At 38.0% G+C, this 27,439-nt stretch overlaps 1 protein-coding gene across 1 annotated transcript; it reads left to right on the plus strand.

The window, feature by feature from the left end:
* The first annotated feature begins 43 nt into the window (after nt 1-43).
* On the plus strand, nt 44-27,439 carry LOC136672180 (guanine nucleotide-binding protein G(q) subunit alpha-like). The gene is made up of 7 exons (XM_066648142.1): nt 44-1,149; nt 13,824-14,008; nt 14,937-15,091; nt 15,662-15,790; nt 20,168-20,297; nt 21,758-21,911; nt 22,229-27,439. The coding sequence occupies exons 1-7, from the start codon at nt 1,014-1,016 to the stop codon at nt 22,417-22,419; spliced, it is 1,080 nt and encodes a 359-aa protein (XP_066504239.1). The 5' UTR covers nt 44-1,013; the 3' UTR covers nt 22,420-27,439.

Raw genomic sequence — 27,439 nt, forward strand, 5'->3', positions numbered from 1 at the left:
TCGACTCTTTTTGGGATCGACACCGAGCCTTGATTCACGGGCTAATTTACGGGCTAAAGGAGGCAGAGGCTCGGGCTGTGGGCTGTGCTGAAGTAAAAAATTGTGTTCGGGTCTGTTCTTTCTCGTGTTAATTAAAACAGGCAGGCTGCTGTTAGGCATTTTGCTACAGTGCATGTTACTGCCAGGAGGCGAGCGATAGAAATGAATGAGTACGTGGGTGTTTGGAGGAATACAAAATGGTAGTTAGCCAGTTAGCCTAAATGATTTGAGCTAACAGAGTTGCCCGATATCAGTCTTTCACAGCGAGTGAATGTAAATGTTTAGCTGCGGTCACTAGCCTGCTTTATCTCCGAGTGACGGAGCAGATAGAGCGTTTATCTGCGCTGTCATGTTTTGTTCCGTTGTGCGGCGTTTCTCGGTCGGTTAGTGGGCTGGTGTGTGTGTGTTAGCTGATGGACGGTTCTGCAGGCGGACTGTGGATGTACTCGGGCGCTGTTTGTTCTCGGTTTTGGGGCGGTTAGCTGAGCTAGTTCTGAGAAACAGCGCGGATGCCGTGGAAGGCGTACTCGTCCCGTTCACTCCGGGACTAAAACTGCTGAAAACACCGGCACAGCGGAGGAAAGCTTATTTGCTTAAAAGACGGTTGGCCTCAATACACACATCTGGGCATTCACTACACGCCTCCGGGCTGAATAAACCAGATAAACCTTGGCTGTTTTGGTCGCTGACACTACTTTCTTTTGGCCCTCTAGTAGTCGTGTTTGTGTGTTCCCAGCTCTCTCTCTAAGTTCTTACTGACATATTTGGGCCCTGACTAACCGAAGGCCCCGCAGTCTTTTCTATCTTTTGCCTCAGCCAACGTTTCATATCAGAGGCCCTCTGTGAAATAACTCGTTTTTAACACAAGCGCCCTAGATAGGTAGATATACAGAGAAAGGAATTAAACGAGGAGCCACCTGCTAGAGCCTGTCCCCGTGTGTCTTTCGATTAAACCCGACTTTAACACTACGGCGATGACACTAGAGTCCATGATGGCTTGCTGCCTGAGTGAGGAGGCCAAGGAGTCGAAAAGAATCAACGCAGAGATCGACAAGCAGCTTCGCAGAGACAAGAGAGACGCGAGGAGAGAGCTCAAGCTTCTGCTGCTGGGTAATGTAGTTCATCATCTTCCCATCGCCTACAAAACAGTTAACCGTTTTCATATTGATGACTGGCACGCCTCCCAGACAATCTCAGCCATCGCTGAAGAAACCTGCACTGACAACCGCGGCGGCAGTAAAACTAGAATTAGTGCTAAGAAACGCTGGATAGGTGTTTCTGAGAAATGTACAGTGAAAATCTATAAATATATATATCAATCTGGAGCACCATGCAATTTTCCCTTTGTCACTGAAGCTGAAAAATGGGAGCTAACAACAGTTGTGTGGGAAATCAAGCTCTCAGTTCAGTGGTAAAAGCATTAACAATAGGGATTGTATGGAGCCAATATCAGCTGGAAATCCTGGATCGTATATTGGAAGGGACAAAAGCATAAAACCAATCCAATATTGCACATTTCAGATAATTAACCATAATTAACCAAAACTTGGGCTGTGTAATTTCTCCTGGGGTTTAGCTTACACAAGGACGTGTATTTGAATAAACAACAGTGTGTAAAGTACACCAGTTCTACAACCAGACAGAATTTAGTAATAAATGCTTAATAAACACTCAAAAAAAAAAGTTCCAATGGGGAATTTTTTAGGGGTGAGGGGGGGGGGGTCTTCACTTTAACAAAGGTTCTTCTAGTACCTTTTTAATGTTTCAGGAACCCTTTAAATATATGTGGTCTATAAAAAAAAAAAACAATGCATATAGCAAAAACCTGCTGGTGTGAGGATCGGAAGAACCTTTAAAGGATTTTCAGGAACCATGTGTTTTTAGTAAAGTCAAAATAACAGCACAACAACAAAAATAGAAATATAAAATGACAGCAGCATCTCTGTCCCTTTTTCATATTTAAATAATCATTGTTTATCTCCCAAATGTATAATAGAAGTGTAAATGTGGAAGAAAAATATATTTGTGCCTTACATTATTTACATCCCTAAAATGTTCATAAAACAAGCTCCCAGTCATTTTCATCTTTGAAAACACTTTAGTTCACATAGTCTTGGCAAAGTTTGAAGCCTTGACAACACCTGCCTCCTGGTTCATTTTTACCACTGTGTTTAACCAATAACTGGAGGTGTTGCTAACAAAAAAAAATCTCCCAAAAAATATTGAAAAAATTGTGTTCAAGCTTCCATATACTTTAAATCTGGCAGGTCTCCCTCCCTCCTGATGTTGTAATCGACAACCAATTTTGGCAAGTAATTTTAAAGCTTCTAAAGCAATTTCTCTGTATTGTCTTAGTGTGTGTTTATACTCAAGATCCAGTATTAGTATTGGGGGGAAAAATGGTATTGTGCCGTATTTAATTAACCATTAGATTTAGTGGTTCTAAGGTAAATGCACATTTATGTGATTCTCTATGTAAAAAAAAATGTTTAAATAATATTTAATATCAAATAAAGCTTTTACATTCTCCTTGGGCATCCACTTAAACCCCTAAAATCTCATCTCTGTTCATTAAAACAACACATATAAAAAATCTGCCCTTTTGAGACTGACTAGACAGACTAGTGTGTCTGAACTCTGGTCTGATGTTAAGATGGAATCCTATTTTTTTCTGTTAAATCAGTCTATTGTCAAAGTTTGTTCTTAAAAATGTTTGTTTTTGATGAATATTAAAACCTGACATCTTGTGCAAACAGACCTTCCTGTGTGCCATGTAGCATATTTTGTCTGTTAATAGTAGTTATTTATCGCTACCTGGTAAACTAATGGAAATGGAATACAGACATTTCTTTGAATTTTGCAAACCTTCATCTCAAGCTTTGGCACATCAATGTTCATGAATTATGTATGTCTGGTGTTGCTGGATGCCAAAAAGTATCCAGACATCGTTTCTAATAGGTAAAGTCAGATACTTTGATCTGTGTGATTTTGCTGACAAAGGCATCCAGTTGCTTACACACCTCCAGTCATATAACATCAGTACCTGATTTCACTAATGTCTTGTGGGTCAAAGCAAAACATGTTCATGGTAATACTCCGTGTGCTAGTGTAAAGACGTCTTAGTTAAGTAGAGAGAGAATTCTATATAAGATTTTAGATTTCATAATAGATCCTGGATGAACAGGTGCCAATAAACCTTTGGATGCATGGAAAAAATGCTTCTATCATGTGATGCACTGGTGTCCAGTCTTGAGTGTGATGCTGCCTTATGCCCAGTGATTTCGGGTAGGCTCTGGAGGCACCGCAACCTGAACTGCAAAGGGTTGCAGACAATGAATGAATGTTAAATGCATTGTGTTACAGTTCTTTAAAAGTTTCAATTTAAAGTACTAGTTTAGATTTTAATAAAAAATAACCCCCTAATGGCAATGTTTTTTTTTTTTTGACACTTGCCTTCAGGCATTTGTGTTGCAGTGCAGGTCTGCTTTGGATGCCAGTAACAGCAAGTACATCTGTGATGTAGTCTGGAGGGCTAGTGTGTTTTCCACAAAAACTGCTGCAAAATAATAATTTTACACAGGACTTGAATGGTTGCTTTAATTTTGCTTTTGCCCTGAAAGCTTTTATGAATGCATTTAGAATTTATAGTTTCTTGAACTAAGGTGTTGAACATGCTAAAGAACAGAAGTTTGAGCAGATGTTTTCCTTGCCTTTTAACAGCAATTATGCTTAGTGACTTTAATAGCCCTTTGTGACAAACATGGAATGGGTTCTGTTTAGTGATGCGCAATATATATTGGTGGCCGATATGTAGATTTATTTTTTAATAAGTTATTGTTATCTGTCTGATTGTTGGAGTTTTAGCTGCTATTACAACAGATAACTTGGCTCATTTTTTGGTCTTGCTCATATGCACTAAGGCCTGTAAATATACAAGTAAATCTGCCATGTGGTTTTCTACAGATACTGCAGAGACCAGTTTCTGGGATTTAATTAAATTAAAATTAAATTTCTCCATGTTGAAAACTAGTTTAAAATGTCAGCGATAATAGATACACACGTGCACACACCCACCGGTGTAAAAACACACAGCAGGTGAAATGCCAGAAAGATACTCTCAATCACCACAGTGCAGGAGCCCCTTTTTTATAAAGCACATGAAAATAGATATAGATATCGGTTATCGAATCGGCTCAAAAATATCAAAATTGGTGCATCTCTAGTTCTTTTCAGTTGGCACACCTAATTTTGAGCTTTTCTGAATAGATTCACCAAAAAGTAATAGGTTCCTAGTTGGAAATAGAGAATAGTAGGTTTATTAGCACCAACCATTACAACCTCTATGGAAATGTCCAGTTCTAAAGAAAAATGATAGCAGCTATAGTGCCACATATTTGAAGAGTGTTCAGTATTCTGCTGAAAAAACATAACATATCCTTATGTGTTTGCATCAAGTGATTTGCTGGTTTTTGTCACGTTTAAAAAAAGAAAGGAAAAAAAAGGTCATTAGTGTCTCTTAAATCCAGATTTTCTCCAATGAATTTTAAGCTTTGGAACCTGTATGTACTGAGAAGAAACTTGAAATTTAAACAGCATTAAATTTCCAACACCAACATCAGCCACATTTTGACGAAGTTTTATATTGTGGCTATATATCATGATAATTTCATGATGCAAGATGTGTATCATGAAATTCTGCTTTCTGATGTTTGCTAAAGTTGAACAGACATAATGTTGTGCTGTTTATTAAAAAAATAAGTAAATAAAATAAATAAATAAAAGAAATGCTTGGGACATACTTGCTCCTTTGGGTTTTGCTGCTACTCAACCTTGCAATATCTAGACAGTAGGGCGCAACATTATAGAGCTACATGGGGTCATCTTTTTGATTCTGTAAATGCAAAACCTAGACTTGGTACTGGGCTGCTGCCCCAAATTTTTTATACTTTTTACTGAATATAGTAATCGATTAAACCTCTAAAACTAATCTGTTCCTTAGAATGACATATATAGAAGTTACTTCCAGGAATAAATGTATGCCTTTACAGTGGTTTTGATACATTTCCGCCCCCTTGCCTTGATGAGGATCCATGAATATGCAAAATTCCCATTCTCTAGCTCCACTTATCCCTTTCTGTTTGCAGTTTGAAATTCACAACCCACAACTTGATGGGATTGGTGCCTGAGGTTTATGACTTAAGAAACCGTCTGTTTGAATTTGTCTCTGTGTCTTTGGAATGCTTCCGTTTCAGAGCGGATGTGCTTAGCTGTGGTGGTGATGTCTTTTTTTTCTCCTACTGTTATGTCTTCTAGCATATAAACAACAGCACACGGGCATGTAAATAAGGTATTTTTTTCTCTGAAAGGATCTTTTAATATAGATGCATTTAATCCCATTATTTATTTTTTTGTATTGTCTGTGCTAACTCTCAAAAGCCTATGGTTGTGCTTATTCACAAAGGCATACTGTGTGTTTCTCTGTTTAGCTTAGGATATATGACATAACATCTTGAATCTTTGATTTAAAGATTGGTAATATGTAGAGCGTGACACAGAAGATGGGGCAAAAAGGGGGCATCTTGCACACTGTGTCAACTACAAAAATTTTCTCAAAAACCAGTTATGTGATTCATGGAAAACAATTATATATTTATTTATTTATTTTTAAATAATGTTTTTTTGTGTGTGTTTTGCACACACAACACAATTCACATAATTCAGACTAAAAGGGGATTGCTGAGAAAGTTAAACCAGCTGGGGAAATATAAAATTGCATACACATACTTTTTTTTCCTCTGCTCAAGCCCTATCACTGGCAAAATCATTACTTTGGTTACATTGCTGACTTGCATGGCAGGGCCTCTTAACATTTTGAGTTGTAAAAATTAAAACACGTTTGAAAAGACCAGAATCCATCAGATTACTGTAGAGCTCACTCAGAAGGCTGAACATTTTACTTCTTTCTAATCTTGCTCTGCTTGATCAACATCTTCTGCTCTGTGGCTCACTTCCAATTGAGCTCTTGAAGAGGTAAAAAAAAAAAAAAAGTTTGTCAGAAAGTGCCAAGTGGGGCTACAAATTTGGCTATAATTTGTGCATGTTTCTCTTAAGCACAAACCGAGCCCCACACATAATAAATTACATATGAAGGGCATATTTCTGGGGATCATACCTGTCAGTATTATTACGTACTTAAGAACTATACTGACTATTATAACACAGTATGCTTAGTTTGATATGAGACCAAATAATAAAAATGATCTTAATGATCGTGTGTGTGTGTGTATATAATTGCCAGCTATAAAAGAGAAATGGTTTGGATGTGATGCACTTTCTTTGTGGGTCTGATTGGTGACATAAACCCCAAATGCTGGAAACCTTTGATGAACTGTAATAAGACTTCTTTTATTGCACTGCAGTGGTTATTTGATTTGTTAGAAAACAATAGCCTATGTCTCGAACACACTTCACTTGGATTGTGCAACATGCCCAGGCAACACCATCATCTTGAAATAGAAGCTATCGTTCAGATGTAACAATAATCTTCCACTGGATGAAGATCAGAAAACTGTTTTGTATTTTCACAGTACATTGCATGTCCGTATATACATCTATTGAAACTGCTTTTTAAAGTCAAGGACTCTTGTCTAATTTTGGTCTGACAGGCTAGAGCATTTGATTTGCCTTTGCATTCCGTGGCCTGTATGCTCTGATTTTCTCTTCTGTGAACTTGCTAGATATTAAACTGTTGAAATTGTAGTGCAGTAAAATTAACCACTCTACATTCTCAAAAAAGCATTGACACATTGAATTCCTAATTAGATTTAGACAGATTGCTTGAAAATGATATATTCTAACTACAAAATGGATACCTGTTCAAATGCTGTTATTAGGGTTGCATGAAATGAACAGAATAACACATTAAAACTCTTTGTGAAAATTATAACTGTCATATGCTTTTCAAAGTTCTAAACTATAGAAACCTACACCATATGGAAAAGTTTTGGAAAGCCTGCACATAACACTTACAGGAGATTTAAGACATCCCATTCTAAATCCATTGGTCTTAATATGGTGTTGTTCTGCCTTATTCAGCTATAACAGCTTCCACTCTTATGGGAAGATTTTGGAGCGTGTCTGTGGAAATGTTTGCCCCTTCATCCGGAAAGATTATTTGTTGAGGGCCTAGCTCAGGTTGAAGTCAGTGCTCTGTGTGGGCCAGAAAAGGTCTGTTAATGCTAGAGTGTTGGTGACTTTTACATACTGGGTGCCTCGATGCTCACCGACCCAGCTCTGTAAGTTTGTGGTCTGCCACATCATACCTGAATTGCTGTGGTCCTTATATGCTTTTGTTTTTTCAGTAATACCACTCAGTTGATTGTAGGATGTTCATTTCATGAATACATTGGTTGCAAAAGTGGCATCTTATTATCGTAACACACATTCTGACCATAGAAGAACATGGTGAAAGAAACTAAAGGTTTTTAAGCAACAGATGGACTACAGTCTATACCTGTATAAACAAACTGAAAAATATAGAGAGAGAAAGGGCAGTGTACCTCAATATACAAATGTCTTTGTGTTGCAAGGGGACAACGCAAGTGTTTGCAGCTCTATGAAAGTGCTGAAACAGGACATGTAAAGGAATTAATTCTCTGTTTTTTCCAAAAAAAAAAATCCCTAGACCATTGCAGTTTGCTAGGTGTGTCTGAGCCACATCCTTCACATTATTTTCTATTCTTCTTACCCATTCATTTGATAGCCTTTTGAGCATGTTCCCCGTGCAAGGTATTTACTGCGCTCCTAGGACCTGCTGCAACTTTCTCCACATGCCAGCTCAAAGCACCAAAGTCCTAGTTAGCATGTGTTTATTTTTTAATAGATGATGATCCAGAAGTGTAATTATTTAGTTAAGAATGCTTTAGATTCCTTTTAATACTCAGTAGAAAAGATTGTAAAACACTTTAGAAATTGCAACTCTGCTCAGAATGGGTAGTGGTACTATATGGCTGCACCTTTTGTCTGTTGAGAAGTGTTGCTTGCATGGTTTGCATCTATGTATTTTCATTCTAGCTGTCTTGAGCTACACCCAGCAGAACAACTTGTTTGTGGAGCTGTGGCCTAACCCTATTCAAGTAATTTTGTAATTATAAGTATTGTGGGCCTATGGCAGGAACCATACTCAAAGGGTAGTTTTTGAGAAGAGTTTGGTATGTTCTCCCTGTGGCGGTGTGGGTTTCCATGTCAATCGCCACAAAATGCAGAGCTCAAATCCAGCACATACTTGCCGCTTGTAAAATGTCTTTCCTCTCACAGTCCAAAACACACATTTGGTAGGTGGATTGGCTATAAAAAGTGTACATAGGTGTGTGAGAGTGAATATGCAAGCGTGTGCTCTGTGAAGGACAGTTCCAGGGACCCAGAGTTACCCTGAACTGACTAAAGCAATTACAGAAAATGAATGAACTAATAAGTCCATACAGAAATCAGTGTGTAAGCTGTATTTATGGAGCATTAAAATATTGTTTGAAAATTGTTAGCCCCCCTCAATTTATCTATTTGGGAAACTGAGAATTAGTAGTTTGTGAGCTCATCTATTATTTAGAGAATACAATATGTAGAATCATCAAGGTCACACTATGATGTTTGAACTTGAAAACATTAGGGTGTAAGTGCTCTTTAATCGATCAGCTGGAAGCTCTTGGTCGGGACTCGGCTGTGTTGACATTGATGCTGCTTTTATGCTCCTATAGAAAAGTGTAGTGTTTTTTTTTTTTTTTTTTTTTTTTTTTTAAATAATACATGATTTCCATTGTTTAATCTTCCTGCTTACAATTGCATGCGTTTTCAGTTATAAGTTAAGATTAGAATCCGGTTGTGTTTGAGTCTAATTTTGTTTTGCTTTTTGCTCTTTTATTCTCGCTTTGAGACACTGTTTATGTATATATTTGTGTGAGTACTCTTGTGCAGTGAAAGAGGCTAGTGAGAGAATGAGGCCGAGCTGAATGTGTGTGAGAGAGTGTGTTGGCGTTCTCCACTAGAGAGACCCGAGCTGAGGGCATCAGCTCTCCATATCAACCCACACTGTTGCCGCACACACTAACACATTCTGTTGCTGTGTCACATGATCTGCATGAATTGTAAGAAAGGGAGTTAGGCTTGATTTTTAGCCTCACGAAAAGCTATTATTATTTAAGGAAAATCTGTCAATTAGCAGGATGCAAGTGACATCAGTGACTACTAGCTCCATTCATTGTTAGCAGAGGTGAACAAATGCAACAATGTATTATTTGTTGTTTATTAACTTCAAGTTGGAAATTTGTTAATCTTGATTGAAATGTTTTATTTTTTTATTTTATTTTATAATCAGTAGTTTAAAAATTCAGTACAGAATCCAAAACAAAATTGTTGGAACAGGTTTGGAATGATACCATATTTTTTCTTCAATTAATACAGAAAATCACAAGCAGCATGCTCCATTTCAGGATTGACTTGTTTCCAACTTGAATCAAGTTGTTTATTGTTTTACCCTCATATCAAGGCCTAGATTTTATTGTAATAATTGGTCAAGAACAGTACCTAGTAATATATCAGGATCATTTCTGCTTTCATGGAAACCACTATCACTGATCAAATCTAGGCATTTGAATACATCTTGTTGGAAAGCGAGGGTGCTTAGATAGTGAAGTGCAGGTTGCAGAAAGAATTGAAGACGACATTGGTGTGTTGTTTCTATTTCCTGTGTATTTTTTCAAGATTGTAACACTTGATTGTATTAGGGTCTTTAGAATCTGAAAATTTACTTTAAAGAGATATGTGCTTTGCTTAGTAATCCACTATTCAACCCAAGCACAGCACAATGGCAGAATACAGTGCTCTTGCATGTACTTGGTGTGCTCCGTCCAATATTTACCAGTTTAAGAAGTGTTGGAGTATCTACTCTACAAAAGCTGTGTGTTGTAGAGAATATTCAATGAGTCAGAGGTGTTGGGGTGTGTGTGTGTTCTTTGGCACACCCATTCTGGATCTGGCTGACTTTGTTTACTTGTGAAGGTTTTTGCCAATTTGACTAAATTCATTCTGATAGATTTAGACTGAGTAGTTTATATGCACACTCTACTCAACAATCTGATGAAAATATTTGTTTACATGCAAACTATAATGAATCAGATCCTAAACTATATTCATTTATAGAATGTCACTTATTGCTTTTATTTTATAATTTTTTTATTTAATTAATTTACTTTTTAATTACCTTACACACATTCATGTGTACTTATTAATGATAATGGCATATCCAATCTTCTGTCACACAGCGGGATGCCATTCACTTGAAAACTTTAAAGGAAGGTGCTTGGTAAAAAAACTAATGGGAGAGTGTAGTACTGAAGGAATTCATAGATTTCAATGCAAAAATTTCATTTACGGAAGCCTTCAGCCGTCAGTGCTTTGTTAATCTTTTTTGAAAAATCATAAACATATGCAATGCTTGAATAACTGCTGCTGGAGCAGGACAACTAGATCTTGAAAATATCTCAGGTTGTCTGGAAATGTGTAAACAGGTGGTATTAACATCCGCATGGGGAAACAACCAAAGCGGTGCATAGTAGAGCAGTATCTTTCAGCAAACCACATACATTTGACCACAGAATGATAACGTGTGTGTTATTTGCATACCTAATTGCAATACTACGCAAACTCTCACCTCATGATTTCCATGCTGAAAACTTTGGATGGCCCGAAGGGTGAAGGAAATGGAAAAACAATGCAAAATAAATCATGAAAGGCGTAAAATATTGCCCCTGTATAATAAATGTATAAGAAAACTGGGCAGTGTGTGCAGTTATGAACAGTGTTGGTTCAGTAGTTTAATTAACATGTGAGAAATTCTGGCAATGGTTTTTAGTCTGAAGAACTTACAAACGCCCATAAGACTATTCTTTTTGGTTTGGTAACTTTTTTATTTTTTAGAAGTCCAAATGAGGACCTTTTTAGGGACATTTTATTTGTACTATTACACTGAAAATGCCTATATATATATAATTTTTTTTTTTTTTCCTGTTTTGCATATTTCATTTTAATTCTAGTTTTTCAGCCTCATCCATATGTTGCTTGAAGGACTCCCATCTTTCTGTCCATGAACTGGCTCTGCTAATCAGGTAGCCAAAAGATACTTATTCTCCATCTTGTTCAAATGAGTGGAGTTATACTTAGTTTTGATTGAACAGGAACCCAAAAGGCAACACTATCAGATAGACACGGAAGTCTTTTACAGGGAAAAGAATGCAGAGAATGCCCCTAAAAGAATGCAGCATCTTGTTATACAGTTTGTTTCTTGGTACCTTGCAATCAGTTTTTCCCTCAAAGAAGCCCCAAAATTAAAACCCAGGCTGCTTTCTTGACATTCTTCATATCTGTTTTCATAGACAAAATCTTAATAGTGCAATTTTGGATCTCACTTGCCCAGGGGACCTATTGGAAGTGCATTGGTGGGACTTTGTACTGCCAACAACTCTGGTGTCCCAGGCAACAAGATGTCTGGCTGCCAGGGTGAAAGTGGTGAGGGGGAGGGTTAAATCTTATGACGGAGGGCAGACAAAATAAATCAGAACCGCATTTATCAGCCCGCAGTTGTCTGAAACAGCTGTGGACTGTCTTATTACATGATCTGTAGCCGGTGAATTGATCTCCTGTTTCTTACCTTTTTTTTAACACCACCCCACGAGTGCGCGCACACATTTTTTGCAAGAAAATAAAACCTACTGTAGGTTCAGATTTAGGTTGAATATCATGGTCAAATGTCATGATTATGTTGTTCTATATTAACATTGTGACTATCTCTAATGCTAACAAACATTATAAAGTAAATTGTCACTCTAATATTTTCTGTAATGTCTGACATGCCAAAATCTCTCCAGAAATCTTTTGAGTTTAGAACACTGGATTTCAGAGGCACAGAGATTGTTCACTTTTTTATAACCCAAACTTGTAACCCATAAGGGTTTAACAGAAATGTGGACCATCAAGCGCATCACCAAAGGGTGGACCTGTGTTTGTCAGAACCTTCTTTATTGGTACACATTTAAATAGAGATTGTCTGAGGTGGCTCTCAAAGTGCAAATTCTTATTCTGATCCTAGTCAGAGAAATCTTTTTTTCCCCTTTTTTCTCAATGAAAACCTAACCTTGACTGAAATAAATGCTTTGCTCGCCGCCTTCTCGTTGTCTTGACTGATCCATAATTAGTTTTTCGGCTGCAGTAGATTGGTTTGCTCAAGCGTACGAAAGGATAGTTAGTCAAGCACTGCAACATCCACACCTGACATTTATATTCGGATGTGCCACTTCATCAGTTGGCTTCAGTTTAATTTCATGAAGCCAACATTGCACTAGTGTAACAAAAAAGTGCAATGCTTATTTAGTGGGCTACTTTGAATTGGCAGCTATATTTAACTGACATTTCCTATTTTTGTCAGTCTCTCTGTCAGGGTGGAGCCGTTATTTGCTGTGAGGAGGGGGCACTGTTTGGCCTGCTCTTTGAAAATCAGTTTACTGTGTGCTAAATGCTGTAAAATGTTGCCATGACAACCGTTCTCTGCACCAGGACCACGTGCAGTGGCCAGCGTAGCCTGGTTTTTGTCTTACTGCTGTTGCACATGCTTTGTTCTCACCAGTTGAAATATTATAACTCTGAATCTTTGCTAAGGCAAGAGCAGTAGTACTATATACTGCCTTTGAAACAATAAAAGATTGTTAAACTGTAAATTTGTATATGATCTTGTTAATAATGCTGAAGGTGTTTTTTTGTTTTTAATTAAAATATATATAGTTACTGAACAGGGTCACCACCAATGCCTTGCATGTCAGAACATTCACCAAGTGGACCAAGTCCCTGTCTGTTTCCTGACCTAGATTTTACTGCAAAGCATAAGCCACCAAGAGAAGAAATTATGCAGTGAGCTTCAGAAGAATTTTTGTCATTGTAAACGCAAATAAAATGGGAATAGGGGTATTAAAAACGTTGTTGGTTAATGGTCAGGCAGGTACATATTTACATTTCTGTCAGTATAGCTCTTTGATTGCTCTTGAAACCAACTGTAAAGATTGTATAGTACGTTTTTGTTAAACAAAAGAATGGAACAATCTGTTGACCTGCAAAATTCATGGATGACAAAGTAAAACCATTATTGTCTCATCGATGCCTTGATTCACTCCTCCTTCCCCAGATTATGTTGCAGTCTTGGTGTCTGTCCAGGCAATGTGCCAGCAAGAAATCAAAGCTACTATTTGGGAGTTGAAGCTGACTTGTAGGAAGATGAGGCCCAAATATTGTGACACTGAGAAGTTTTATACCCCTGGGTTTCTGTCTGACTGCTTAGTAGGAAGTTGGCTTCATACTTAAGAGTTTGAAGGAGTTGTGCTTATGCAACCAAACCATTTAATGGGATTCTCCTGTCTGTATGCAGCTGCTTTGTGCAATTGAGAGAGGCTGAGTAGTTGAGGTTGCAGAGGGAGCAGTGTGATGATATATTTATTTTTGTTTTTTTTATTTACTAAATTAACAAGATCTGATTTATAAGAGTTTTTTTTTTTCCTTTAAGCCTGCATTTTTTTAATTTAATCCTTGCCATGTGACTTTGCCATGACTTGATTTGCCATATATTTGCTAGTTAGGCAGTTTCTTAGAATGATTGAGTAACACAGGTTTTCTGCCTTTGGTCATATATGGAATAGATGATTTATTCAGCTCTGCTTATACTGTTTGGATTGTGTTTCCTTTTTTAGGTACGGGTGAGAGCGGTAAGAGCACATTTATCAAACAGATGCGCATCATCCATGGATCAGGATACACTGATGAAGACAAACGCAGCTATACCAAGCTGGTCTACCAAAACATATTCACCTCCATGCAGGCCATGATCCGCGCCATGGACAATCTCAAGATTCAGTACAAGTATGAGCAAAATAAGGTATGACCACATATTGCAGAGTTAAAAAACTTAACAAAACACACAGACTCAATTTGTGAGGGATTTACATGGTAGTGGTATATGAGGTGTTTAATAAAAAATTAAAAAAAGATCTCAGCTTTAGCGGCACACAGCCATCCCAAGCATCTGGGGAGTGTTTGGGGGCTCAGTGCCTTGCTCAAGGGCACTTCAGCCATAGGTGATCCTGCTGGTCCTAGGGATCAAACCGGCAACCTTCTGGTATCAAGCCCAATCCTCTAACACACAAGTTCAGGACCCAGGTCTGTTTGCTCAGATTTTAGTAAATTTGGTTTGTTTTGGAGAATGGGAGTGGTCCAGAGTACCAGTCTCTGGACTTTCTAAAATCCGGGATTCGCTTCTAGTGGACCCTGGTGTGATCCACAGCATTTGTGGAAGCTACCTGCTTTTGGGCCCATGTGTGGAGTGATTGGTTCATATTGTAGCTGACTTTCCTTTTCCATAAGAATGGTTCCTTGTCTTCAGGTGCCATTCCTTTCTGGTTCAGCCTTTTCCTACCATTTTGTGAACCTATACACAGAACAGTGACACGTTGTCAGTTGGTTCTTGTGTGTGAAAGCAAACCAGATAAAAAATGACCCCCTCCCACCCACCCACCCACACCTCCATCAGCAAATGAGCACAGAATCAGTACTGAGTGTTGACACAAGTATTCAGGACAAGTGAAAATGCCCTTAGAGTGCATATGGTGACCAAGTCCATATTTATGCTCCATCCCATCTCTTACCTGCTTTATTAGGGTTTATTCAGCAAAATTAAATCATTATTAAGGAGGAGTTATCCCTTATTGTGTTTAGAACCATTTATTTAAAAAAGGACACACTTTCTTAGGCTTTTAAACACTCTTTAGAATATTGCAAAGTTTGAGGATTTTTGTCTCTGTTCACAGACCAATGCATTGCTGGTGCGAGATGTGGATGTGGAGAAGGTGTGCTCTTTTGACCAGCCCTACATCAGTGCAATAAAGATGCTGTGGGCTGACCCAGGCATCCAGGAGGCATATGATCGCAGGAGAGAGTACCAGCTCTCTGACTCCACCAAATAGTGAGTCTCTCAACAGTCAGCAGCTTTAGTGTTTCCACACTTTCCATGCTGTATTAATTTCTGGAATATTACAGTTAATTAAAGCTGTCATAGGAACCAGGTTTTAAATCATATTTAGTTGTCAGCTAAAAAATTGCCAAATGCAGTTTATTAGAGTACAGTTATGCAGCATTGACAATCTGTAGACAGATTGTAAACTCAAACATAGTGTTAAATGATAATGATTATGCAAAACTCCTGTTCTTAGGTGCATACCAGTATTTTCTGTAATTTTCTTTGCTGTAATTGGTTCATCCCCACAGATAACTTGGGGATTTTTGATCTCATAGTTACCACAGGTACATAACCTCCCAACAGAGTGTGCTGAAAGTGCCCAGGTTTACCATCATATAACCCGTTTATAACAACATGAATCCCGTTCTCAAACCTAGTTTGGAACTGTTTGGTGCACTATGACCAACATAAATGGAGGGCAGGCGATAATTCGAAGAGTATAGTATCAAATTCCTGAAAGGCATCAATTCTCTATCTTTTTTTCCCTCCCCCTCCCTGCATCTTTTCTGTCTCTAGCTATCTGAGTGATCTGGACCGTATTGCAGAATCATCGTATCTACCAACCCAACAAGATGTGCTTAGGGTTCGTGTTCCAACTACAGGGATCATTGAATACCCATTCGACTTGCAAAGCATCATTTTCAGGTAGAGAATAGCGAGTGATGTTTGATAGATATGTGATCACAGTTATTTGTGTGTTTTAAGTCTGTGTATTCATGTTAATTGCAATTATTTTAGTTGAATGAATGAGAACTTGAAATACCTCTGTCCCTTGTTTAGACATGGGAAACCATCACCATCATGCACCATAAGTTTTATATGATTTCTGACAGGTCTTGCATGTCCAAAGACCATTTTTGCCGGACCTCCTACCGGGCTGGCCTACAAGAGGCATTTGCGCTGACTGACTGACTCATTCACTCCTAATGTTGAAACGTGCATGTGCGAGTAGGAACTGTCAATTCATCTGTATTTCACAGAGAGAACTTAAGGTGGTGCCACTACACCCTCTGTTGTTAGTTCAGCCATATTTCACATTTCACATTCCAATTCGTGAGCTAAATTTGGAACTGTTCGGTGGTGACCAGAGGTCGTCTTTTCCCTGGACAAGTACTCTTTTTGGGACCTGAAAAACATGTGTTCAAGGGTCAGAGTTGAGCGCTAAATTGGGACATACGCTGCTTCAACACTGTAGGTCCACCATCTACTGCTGTGAGCAGCTCAGTGTTTTAATGGAGCCTCGAACAGAAATGTGTTGAATGTTGAGGTAATATTTATCATAGTCTCTTCTTTGTGTTTGGAAAATGTTTCTGTGACACAGCCTTTTGTTTTTGTACTGTATGCTTAACAAACAAAGTCATCTTGTCTGTCCCAATAACGACATAAACACAGGGACACATCTCACCATTAATAACTTTCTGGCGAGTAAATTACATCTGCACAGCTTTTTGTTTAACTTTACACGAAAACCGACAAAAGGTGTTACTCAAAATAAACGAGGCTGTGAATTTGTTACAGCACCGTTTTTTCAGTTGGACCTTTATGGTTTTTATTACGGAAAGGTAAGTCCGTAATAAATATCTAGTATTCAGTGATGCCCTGTTCCTTTATCAAGTATAGCTAACTATAGCTAAAAATGTTCAAAAACCTAAATGATATCTTGTTGCTTTCTAGTAAATAAGTTGCTTTAATGTCATCTCAACACTGTGTTTCAGTTTTGTAGCTTTGTATAAACAAAAAAATAACAGGTTTTCCATGATCATAAATACACTGTCAGCAACTGACAAGATAAACTATTTTTATAGTTTATCATTATTTGTTATTATTGTAAGCAAAGACATTGATATGAAGCTCCAAAGCTTCACCAGACCTCCAATGACAAGGGAATGTATTTTGGGCATTCCTGTTTTTGAAATGGCAGAAAAACCTCTGTGACAATGGCTACATGGCTAATGATCTGGCAAAACTATGCTTGCTTAGTTTCTCTTTGGTCTTGTTTGGATATCATGTGTAATTCACTTTCATCATACATTTTAAGACTAGAATTTTTATTCAACTGTTGCAACACTTGTTAGTAAGGGTCTTCTGACTGAGGACATTACAAGCAGAAAAGGTAATTTTTTTTTTTTTTGAGTTTCTCTTGACCAAACAATATAATTCAGTTTTAGCATCATTCAGAGAGTAGATAATGTATTCAAATCTAACTACAATGATTTGTACACTGTTCATAACAAAAAATATTTGTATTTCTCTGACAAAGGTGTAGTGTCGCAGTCACATAGCTCCAGGGACCTGGGGGTTGTGGGTTCGAGTCCCGCTCCGGGTGACTGTCTGTGAGGAGTTTAGTGTGCTCTCCTCGTGTCCGCTTGGGTTTCCTCCGGGTGCTCCAGTTTCCTCCCACAGTCCAAAAACACACGTTGGTAGGTGGATTGGCGACTCAAAAGTGTCCGTAGTGGTGTGTGAAGGACAGCGCACCCTCCAGGGTGTATTCCTTCCTTGTGCCCAATGGTTCCAGTTAGGCTCTGGAACCACTGCGACCCTGAACTGGATAAGCAGTTACAGATGATGAATGAATGAATGACAAAGGTGTGTTGTGAAATCTATTGTTTTCAATAGAAACCCTATTCACCCATAGTGACTCAGTATTTTTGGACGTCTACATTTTAATACCTGTAATAGTTCAAAAGAAATGATGAAAAAGGGCCACATGGACATGCTGTTGAAGCTATCCTAAGCTGACCTTTCAGCAATCTGAATGGGAATTTTGTGTAACCAGTTGGCTAGAATTACAGCATCCTTACAAAGCCCAAACAGCTCAGTCCTGTGGCATGTGCTGCTACGGACTTCAGCCTTGTGAACTCCACAGCTTCTCTTTCTCCTGCTAGGAGAGTAGAGGAAGAAAAGAGAGGATGCCGCTGAACGGGAGTGATTACGAAAGCGTGCAGATCGATGGGGAGCCAGCATGTTGAGCCCGCCTACGCGGACCACTGCTAGAAATAGCTCCGCTCCCAACGAGGTTCAGCTTGAGAGGTTCCCTCTCTGTTAAACATGTTCGCAGAACAAATGTACTTTAAGGACATTCTCTGCAGTAATCCTTGTTATAATGCCATTTTTAACAGCTTCATTTTGACATCTAATGATGATTAAACTTGAATTGGTAGTAGAGCACTCCTTTCTTCTCCACTAGAAGGTATAGCACATGGATCAGGGTGGGGAAGATGAAGATGGTTTAAACCACATAATGCCTACAAAATAGCATGCCAAACACCTCTACCTCAAACATTTAATTGCTTTGGAACAAGAAGAAATGGTCTCACTCTCCTGTAGCTCATCCTACACAGAAGCACTTATCCTCGTAAGTAGGTCAGTCAGTCATCCTAGCTGCAGGAAAAGTGGTTGGGTGAAGTGAAGGAGCTTTATTTTAGGATAGCAGCCCATTTGCCATACACCTGGTCACTAGGGACAAAGGTAGTGATACGAAGAAGCCTATTTTAAACAAATCAGTGCTTACATCCCAATTAAATCACTAGAGGATGATGGGTTCAGATTATTATTTTTAATTATTTATTTTAAATTTCTATCGCAGTTTATTTATTAAGGGTCTGGTGACTTCTCATTAGTGTGAGAATTACAGTATTATTCCGGGTTTCACTCCTCCAGTCATTGATAATCCCCCTAAAAATCTGTTTATCAGAATTACACATTTTGTGGTTTTTCTTGGCTCAGTTCAGTTGTAGAATATTGATTAGATTTGCTCATTTTCTGTCCCTCCACTGCAATAAAATCTGACTACTCATGAGTAGTTTTAATATGCAGTAGGTTTAACCGTCTCTGAAGGCTTCATAACAGCTTCACATCCTTTGAGACAGTGATAAGAGGTGTCTTTTTAGGTGGACACAAATATCTGTGGAATTTTTCAGATCTGAAGCAACTTTATGGAAGTTTGATTCCATATTGATGAAAGCTTTAAGTACTCTTGATCTTGTGCTGGCAGGATGCAAAGCCTTTATCTCACCTTTTAATTATCCCACTTATTTTCCTTTGATTTTCCCTTTACTGATGCCAAGTGAAGTACCATATCTTCTGTGTTATCTGCTGAAAAAGGTATAAATATGATTAGAAATTATATAATGAATTAAGAACAGGTGGTTTCTGATTATGTTAAGGAAAGTCGTGATCAATCTGATTTTTATTGCATTATAAAAAAACAATCTGAATTTTTTTATAAATCCTGATGGTGTTGCAATTTAATTAGAACCACATACTTTTTACCTACGATATGCCTGCTATCTTTAGTGCAAGTTTACATTTACAGATTCCCTTCCTTGTCCATCTGTTGGACCATCACTGACCAGTATGTTTTATTTTATTATGTTAGTATCAGACACAGTAGTCTTGCTTTGCAAGATGCCACAGAGAGTCTGGTAACTTTCACCATTTAACGGGGCCAAGAACCATTTCCTACTGCAGGAAAAGAAATTTGAATGACACACAAATGGACCTATCACAAGTCTGCTTTTTTGGCATGACGTAGGACCAGTAGCACAGCCAGTACAACACGATACACAGAAGGGCGTATATGCGGATATACTGACAGCCAATCAGAATGTAACTGGCAGAAACTTGACAATGAAGCCTGATTTAGTACATTGAAGGTATTGGACTCTCCGGCAACTTGTTGGGGGAGCGTCTGTGGCTGAGACTACAGGCACTGTTTTGTGATAGCTACACCTGTGTAAATTAAGAAGAAATATTGTTAAAGAAAATCTGTTTTAATTCCCAAATACTAATTTTTACTAATGATATTAATAATGACAGATTATAGATATGACTTAAATTTATTTTTCAAGAGCCCCTTCTGTGAACCCTCTGTGTTCATTCCCAGATTCCTTGCATCTTTTTTGCCTGTCACTGACATTTGTGCAACAGGCTAGATGCCTATGATTTAATGACATTTAGGGTTTTTCATCCCCCCCAATTAAATGTTCATTCTGCTGTCTTTTACCTTTTACTCAATAACAGGATGGTGGATGTAGGAGGGCAGCGGTCAGAGCGCAGGAAGTGGATCCACTGTTTTGAGAATGTGACATCCATCATGTTCCTTGTTGCCCTGAGTGAATATGATCAGGTCTTGGTGGAGTCTGATAATGAGGTGCGGTAATCTCAAATCTTCATTGATTTAAGCAGCTCATATTTTTACCTTAAAATGACAGCTTCAATCTCATTGTGATGCTTCACTGACCTGTAACAAAGCCACTGTCATTGCTATTCTGAACTCAACAACGCAGAAAGTGCACCATGTAACTTTTGGAGGAGGGTTGGAAACCACCCCCTTTTCCTCCCTCGTGTCCCATTGATTTTAATACAGTACTGTAAAAACAAATTACTTCTGGGGAACACCAAATCTTACCTACTGTTTATTTTCAGCATTATAAGAAACATTTGATTGGGAACATTTGTTTGGGTTACTGGGGGTATATATGACAGTCATATCAAATGCAAAATGACCGCAAGCAAGCACTGTTTTGCATGCAGTGATAAATCTATCTTTTAAAGTACATAGAACTAACCGTGAGCCTAAACAACTGTTTTATCCCTCTTCAAATACAAATCCTGCATAGGGAATTGAAGATGGTAAAATGAACAAACTGGTTCATAGCAGTCTTGCCTCATTAATATTTATGTTCTTGGCACCTAAACCCAAATTATTCTTTGTCAGTTTCATAGTGATAAACATTTGTAACCTTCTGTTTTTTTGTACAAATTAATTATTATCAGTTAGTAGTGTTCTGTCAGGCGATAAAAATCTAAAATTTGATAACTAGTGAGATTAATAAGCGGATTATTGTGTGGCTTAGGTGTGGTGAAGTTTCAGTAGTTCATCCTATTATGTATATATTAGTGGAAACCATAGGTTGCATACATTTATAGTCCATTTGTAAAAAGTCCATGCCTTGATGATTGTTATTTAAGTTGTTATAGGGGTCTTGTATATGGTGAGTTATGGCCTGTGGTAAACTTAGTTTAGGAACTCGGGTTGAAGACCAGTAAATAAGAAATAACAGCTTATTTCTTTCTGTAAATATTCCCCTTGGCCAAAGTCATATGCCTTCTATGTAGATATCAGAGGACAATTCAAAATACTGAATAAATTACAGTCCACCCTAATAGTTTGGGGTGAAATTTCAGTATATAGATACTGTAAAAACAGGAATATTTCCTTATTCTAAAAAAAAAACAAAAAAAAAAAACCTGTCTCTCAGGGATAGGTAGTGTCCTGCTCGTTGGAGATTAACATATGAATCTGTCCCTCAGTGATTAGTTGTAATATGGGCTCCACTTGAGCAGCATTCCTGTAGTGTCCAGGTTCTCCGCCCAGCCTTCAGGGTCCTCTAGCCAGACCACATTTTCCACATTTTTATTCTGTTCCAGTTTCCTACACACCTGGAGCTAGGGGCTATAGAATGCTGATTACCCCTCTGATGTGCCGAGAGCTGGAATAGAATGCAAATGCTGGCCCATGACTGTAATCAAAGGCTCCGGTTCCCTTTCACTTGCCATTATTTTGTTTATTTATATTTATTTTATAACCACCCCCCCTCCTCCCAACAGAACCGAATGGAGGAGAGCAAAGCCCTTTTCCGGACGATAATCACCTACCCCTGGTTCCAGAACTCCTCTATCATTCTTTTCCTCAACAAAAAAGATCTGCTAGAGGAAAAGATCATGTACTCTCACCTGGTTGACTACTTCCCTGAATATGATGGTAAATTTCTATTTTTCCTCCCACCATCCTTTATCTTACAAAACTGTGAATTGAAGGCTACAGAGACACCATGTGGTAAAGATATGTATTGCAGCATTTTTAGACTGAATTTCAAGAAGTTAGTAACTACAGTTTTCTGGTGTGGCTGCATGAATTGAATTAAATTATTCTTAAGATTTTAAAAAGCAAACAGCATTTTTAAACAGTAGCTGGGCCTGTTACGTAACCTTGAGGTTCTGTTAATTTCTGCCACCACCTTTAACCAAAATCCAACACCAAAAAATCTGCAACCCAAACCACCTCATTACCTATTGCAGGTCCACAGAGAGATGCACAGGCGGGGCGAGAGTTCATTCTGAAGATGTTCGTTGACCTGAACCCGGACAGCGACAAAATCATCTACTCGCACTTCACCTGCGCCACGGACACAGAGAACATCCGCTTCGTCTTTGCTGCTGTCAAAGATACCATCCTGCAGCTCAACCTCAAAGAGTACAACCTGGTGTGAGAGAAAAAGCAAGAAAGAGGGACACCTGCAGCCTAGGCAGAATATGATTTTTATGTACCACACCATACACACAGACACACCCACACACACACTCTTAACATAATCAAGACAGACCGTTTTATTCTTTACAGGCACAGATATTTCTTTTATGTAGTTCTTTTATTTGGCCATTGTTGTCATTTTGGCAGTGTTGTCAGTTGCTGCAGAAAGATGCTGGCTTCTTGCCTTCTCCCACCAGCTGATAACGTTTCTGTCCATCCCTTTTTATTGCTTCTCTAATGAAAGGGCTGGGGCAGTCAGACTGTGTGTGGTGGTGGTCAGCAGGGTCCTAGTTTGCACTGTAGCTGAGTTGCAGGTGGAAGTTGAGGTAAGACTGTAATCAAAGAAGACCTTGACCTTAATCTTAAGAGAAAAGCGTGCAAATGGAGGAATAAGTGCAGCCACTTACAAAATGCCAATGAAATGTTGGCACAGGCGAGATTATAGCAGGGCATTGGTGCAGTTTTTCTGCATGCCTTCCAAGGCTAAACTTCAGCTAAACTTCACCTTGTATCCTTGAATGTACCTTGTTGTGCTTTTGGAATTTAAATGAGTGTTAATACATTTCCTGGGGAGTGGCAGAAGCTGTTTTCATTGATTTTTGTATATTACAATTCTTCAGATATTTTTCACATTTACAATCACTATGCCACATCACTCCAACAGAAGCCATTTCTATTCACAATCCTGCCTCCAAATTGGGGGATAGGTTAATTACTCATCATTTACATCTCCAGAGGTTTAATGTCCAAAACCCATCAATTACAGTCTTGCATCTACAACTGTAATTATTTTTATCAAAAATGATAACACTACATTTCCACCACCATCTGTACCTTTTTGCCAAATGACTAGATACTTTAGATACGTAGGAAGCACATGTTTTTGCCAGTATTGATAGCATTACTCGGTACAGTTGAAGGGACAAAATGAATATTTAATGAAGTTTGCAAAACAAATTTGTATTTTATGTATGTTTACATACATTGTTAAGAAACTCTGGCTCAAGACGTTTAATATAATCCAGGTGTTATTTTGCCACATAGTATCTGTTATTTAGACAATGTGTTATAGTTGTTAAATATATTATTATGCAGCGTATCTTGCTAATTTCATAGTTAAATTCAACAGATAGAAAGTAATCTGAAAAATCTGTACAGAGAGGACAAAAAGCAAGAGCAAAGTAGCCTGTACAAGATTCATCTCCCCTAACATAACTCTTAGTGTTGAAACTGCTGGTTCCATGCAGCACATTTATCTTTTGGCCATCATAGTACTACATAATGGAGTGCTGTACAAAGTGAAATCCATATTTTCTATTTATGTAATTTATGGACCAGATATATAATGTTAATAATAGGACTAGCTCTCTCCCCCACCAATAATTCTTTAAATGTGAGGGGAGTCAGGGTCCGTACTGCTGTAAAATTATATTGGCTAGTGATTTACTTTTCTTTCAGTATTTCATATATGGTCATCACAGTTCTGTTTAGGCTAAGATTTTGATGCTTGAGAAGGGGAAGTATTTTCATGGCGCTTTATACAAATAGGAAGTCAAATTCTTAATTGGTCTGTGCTTTCATTTTACAACATTCTTTGGTACTGTTTCCGGTACCATATCTTAGTTTTTGCTGTTAATAGCTCTTCAAATGCCATTTCCGATAATCTCAGTAGATGGTTTGTTTTGGGCTTTTCCTTTTGGTCTTTGCAGTGTAATTCAGGTGTGTTTCATGCTTTTCATTACAAGGGCTAAATATGGATGAAGTTGACAATGAAAAGACTCCACTGAAGACTACAGAGCAATAGGTGCAATGAAGTGAGAGCTGAATCAGGGAGATGATGTGCTTATGCGTGAATGGTAGGACAGTTAATGTTACCACAGGTTCAGTTTTTAAGGTGTCCTAGGGATACACCAGTCATGTTTCATTTGACATGATAAGAACACCATGAGAAATTCTTTAAAAGAAGTTGCTGGCTTCAGGCAAAATTTATTCTCACACATGTGTTTGTATATTTTTCCTTCAGGTGTTTAAATTGAATCTCTGGTATGCGATTATGGACCATATTCTTTGGGGGTAGAAATGTGGAGATAAGCTTGATGTGGGAGTTGTAGAACTTGTCATTCTTAATCATTTTCACAGGCATCTCGCATTTATGCAATTTTGTGTTTGGTGCAACAGAGGCTTGTTGGATATATGGATCATCCTTGGACTCTGTTATTAAAAAAGCACTTACATTTCTTTGGTGGTTGTGCCCCATTTGGTTTATTTTTTAAATTCAAGAAATATGTCCCAATTATGAATAACAAAGCATCTTCCTTTGTATTATATTCCCTTTAATAACAGTGATTGGTATGTTCTGTCTGTGCTGTTGATCTTATTTGAACACTTGAATCCCGAGAGGTGGTCCAGCTTGAGAATAACATTGGACCATGCTGTACCCACGGAGGGTACAAGTATTTATCTTGTTTGTGCCACAGGAATCACATATGAAGACAGTTTCTTTTGATTTTGCCTGTATTTGGATGTGTTTGAAAAGGGTTATTTTTTTTTTCTTTCTTTTCTTTTTCTCTCCCCTCTTCTCCTCCTTTGGCTTGGAAATGTGTGCCAGTGTTTGCGCTGTACATGCTGTTCTTTGGTTATACTTTACTATTATAGATTATAAGCCCTGTCAACATGTATAACATACATTTGGATACTTGTAGAACACATGAATATGTTGGTCATTTATGAGTTAACATTTGGCTGAAGAATTCAGGTCCTGGGCCAGTGAATCTGCCATTGTGTTTTTGACGTGTCCAGATCCCTGTCAGCATGATCATGATATTAACACTCTATATTTATTCAACCATTTCACATTGTTAAATGCATATGTGTTTATATCAGTACAAACACTACATTTTGGCTGTGTTGCCTAGAAGCACTATGTACTATGTCCAAACATTTGTAGACGCCTGCTCATCTTGCGTTTTTCCTGAAAACATGGGAGTGTTAATGCAGAAATAGCCTTCAATTTAGATGCTGGAAAATCGCTGCAGGTTTTATTGCCTTCAGCCTGAAGCATTAATAAGGTCCTGGATGATTAGTTCTGGATCATCTAATGCCACTCCTACTCATTCCAAAGGTATTGGGTGGAGCTTGATCACTCTAGAGAATGCAGTTTGACTGATCCACAGTTCAGTGCTCAGGGGATTTATTCTCCTCTTGCCAAAACTTGGCTTTGAGCAGGGAGCTCAGTGTAGCTGCTCTATTGCGTCACATTCTATTGCAGATTATGGAACCTGTGTGTGCACAATTGAACTCTTGTGTTAACAATGAGTGCACCTTAAAGTATTCACTAATTATAAGGGGTGTCTGGATTCCTTTGGGCATACAAAGCCTGTTTACATCTGGTTGTTTTGTATGACTAATATCTGGATTTTGACCTGATAAGATTGTAACCATATGTATGTCAGATTAAAGTCTGATTGCTATTTGCCATTTAAGGTGCTGATTAGCTCATTTACAGCAACTAATTATTAGTGGCCTCTCATTTCTGATTTAAAATGTATTGGGTTTTTTTCTTCATGAAAGCTCTCACATATGCACAGAATTATCCATGTCCTTCAACCAGCAGAAAATAGCTGTAAAAGAATCGTTAGCCTCCTGTGTGGTCATTAGTGTCTGTAGTTATGTGCTTTAAAGTGCTGCATATTTATATGAGCCACTGAATAATGGTGAACCAAAGTAAATCTTAAACTTATTTAAGCAGATAAACTCAACCAAAGTCTGGAAAAGTAGGCTACTGAATTAAACCTCTGTCCGGAGCTTAACAGAAGGAGGAATGATGCCTCTGTTTAGCAGTGACAGTTTAGAGGGTGTGTTTATCCTCACATGCTGAACAGCTGAACATGCTGAGGCAGAAATCAAAGTAAAGGAAGGGGTTTTTGCCTTTGAATGTGGCTCCGAGAAACAAAAGCATTTACGCTTGTACAAATCTGGCTAATCTGTTTTTAATGTAAATTTAAATCTCGTGTGCATGTACACCTGCATTTTTCTGTCGGTAAAATTCGTCCAGATATAATCCTGATACTGAACATGAATACAAAATAATCAGGTGTAAACAGTGACAGCATTCCAGATCCTATAATGTGTCATTATCAGAAAACACTACCAGAGTTTGATATTTCAGTATCATTCCATAAATGAACTTTCAACAGGATAAGCTTTAATCATTCATATGCTTTCCAAGGGTGCTTGTCCAGCTCCTGAATTCTTGATGGTTAGTTTTTCTCCCTGGGTCAGTCTGCTGAACCTGTTGAGATCCTGTGAAGTTTGTTCAGGCGCGTTCGAGGTACTAAGAGAACTGAACACTAATTAATGGAAAATATGCTTTTGCTTGAGGTCCACACAGTTGTGATGGATATATAAAAAATATGAAGCAAATTCTGTTTTTCTTAATGCTGATATATTACCTGAACACTTGTATGTAGGACCACTTAATATAAAGGATTTTTTTTTGTAGTGGTGTATAAAATCAAAGGCATTTTTTTCTTTGCTTTTATTTTTTAAGCATACCAAATGTAAATGATGTACTATAATGTGTGCCAATTCCCTTTCTTTGTAGAGCCAGACTCTTTTAACAAGTGCCAATATTGTGTGAAATCATAAAGGACTTTGGTCTATGTATTTTATGGTCCTGTTTTTAAAGCAAGCCAACACCAAGTATGTGATTAAGTTCAAATAAAAATCACAGCTTTGTTCTTTATTTAAGTTTAAAGATGATAAACTGCTGTTTTTAAATGAAATGACATCCTAAATGCATGTATTAGTTTTGCTGGGGAGGGGAGGGTTGGGTGGCCTAACTGTTGATCATTTACAGTATTTTAGCCATATTTCTCTTTTTGTATGTTTTCATTTCAACCACTGTTGCCTGAACCTCATTCAAACATGAAATCAATTTTCATAACCTTCTCCTTGAAAGAAAAATTATCCGTTTTAAA

The sequence above is a fragment of the Hoplias malabaricus genome, chromosome 16 (genome assembly GCF_029633855.1).
Source record: "Hoplias malabaricus isolate fHopMal1 chromosome 16, fHopMal1.hap1, whole genome shotgun sequence".
NCBI lineage: Eukaryota > Metazoa > Chordata > Actinopteri > Characiformes > Erythrinidae > Hoplias > Hoplias malabaricus.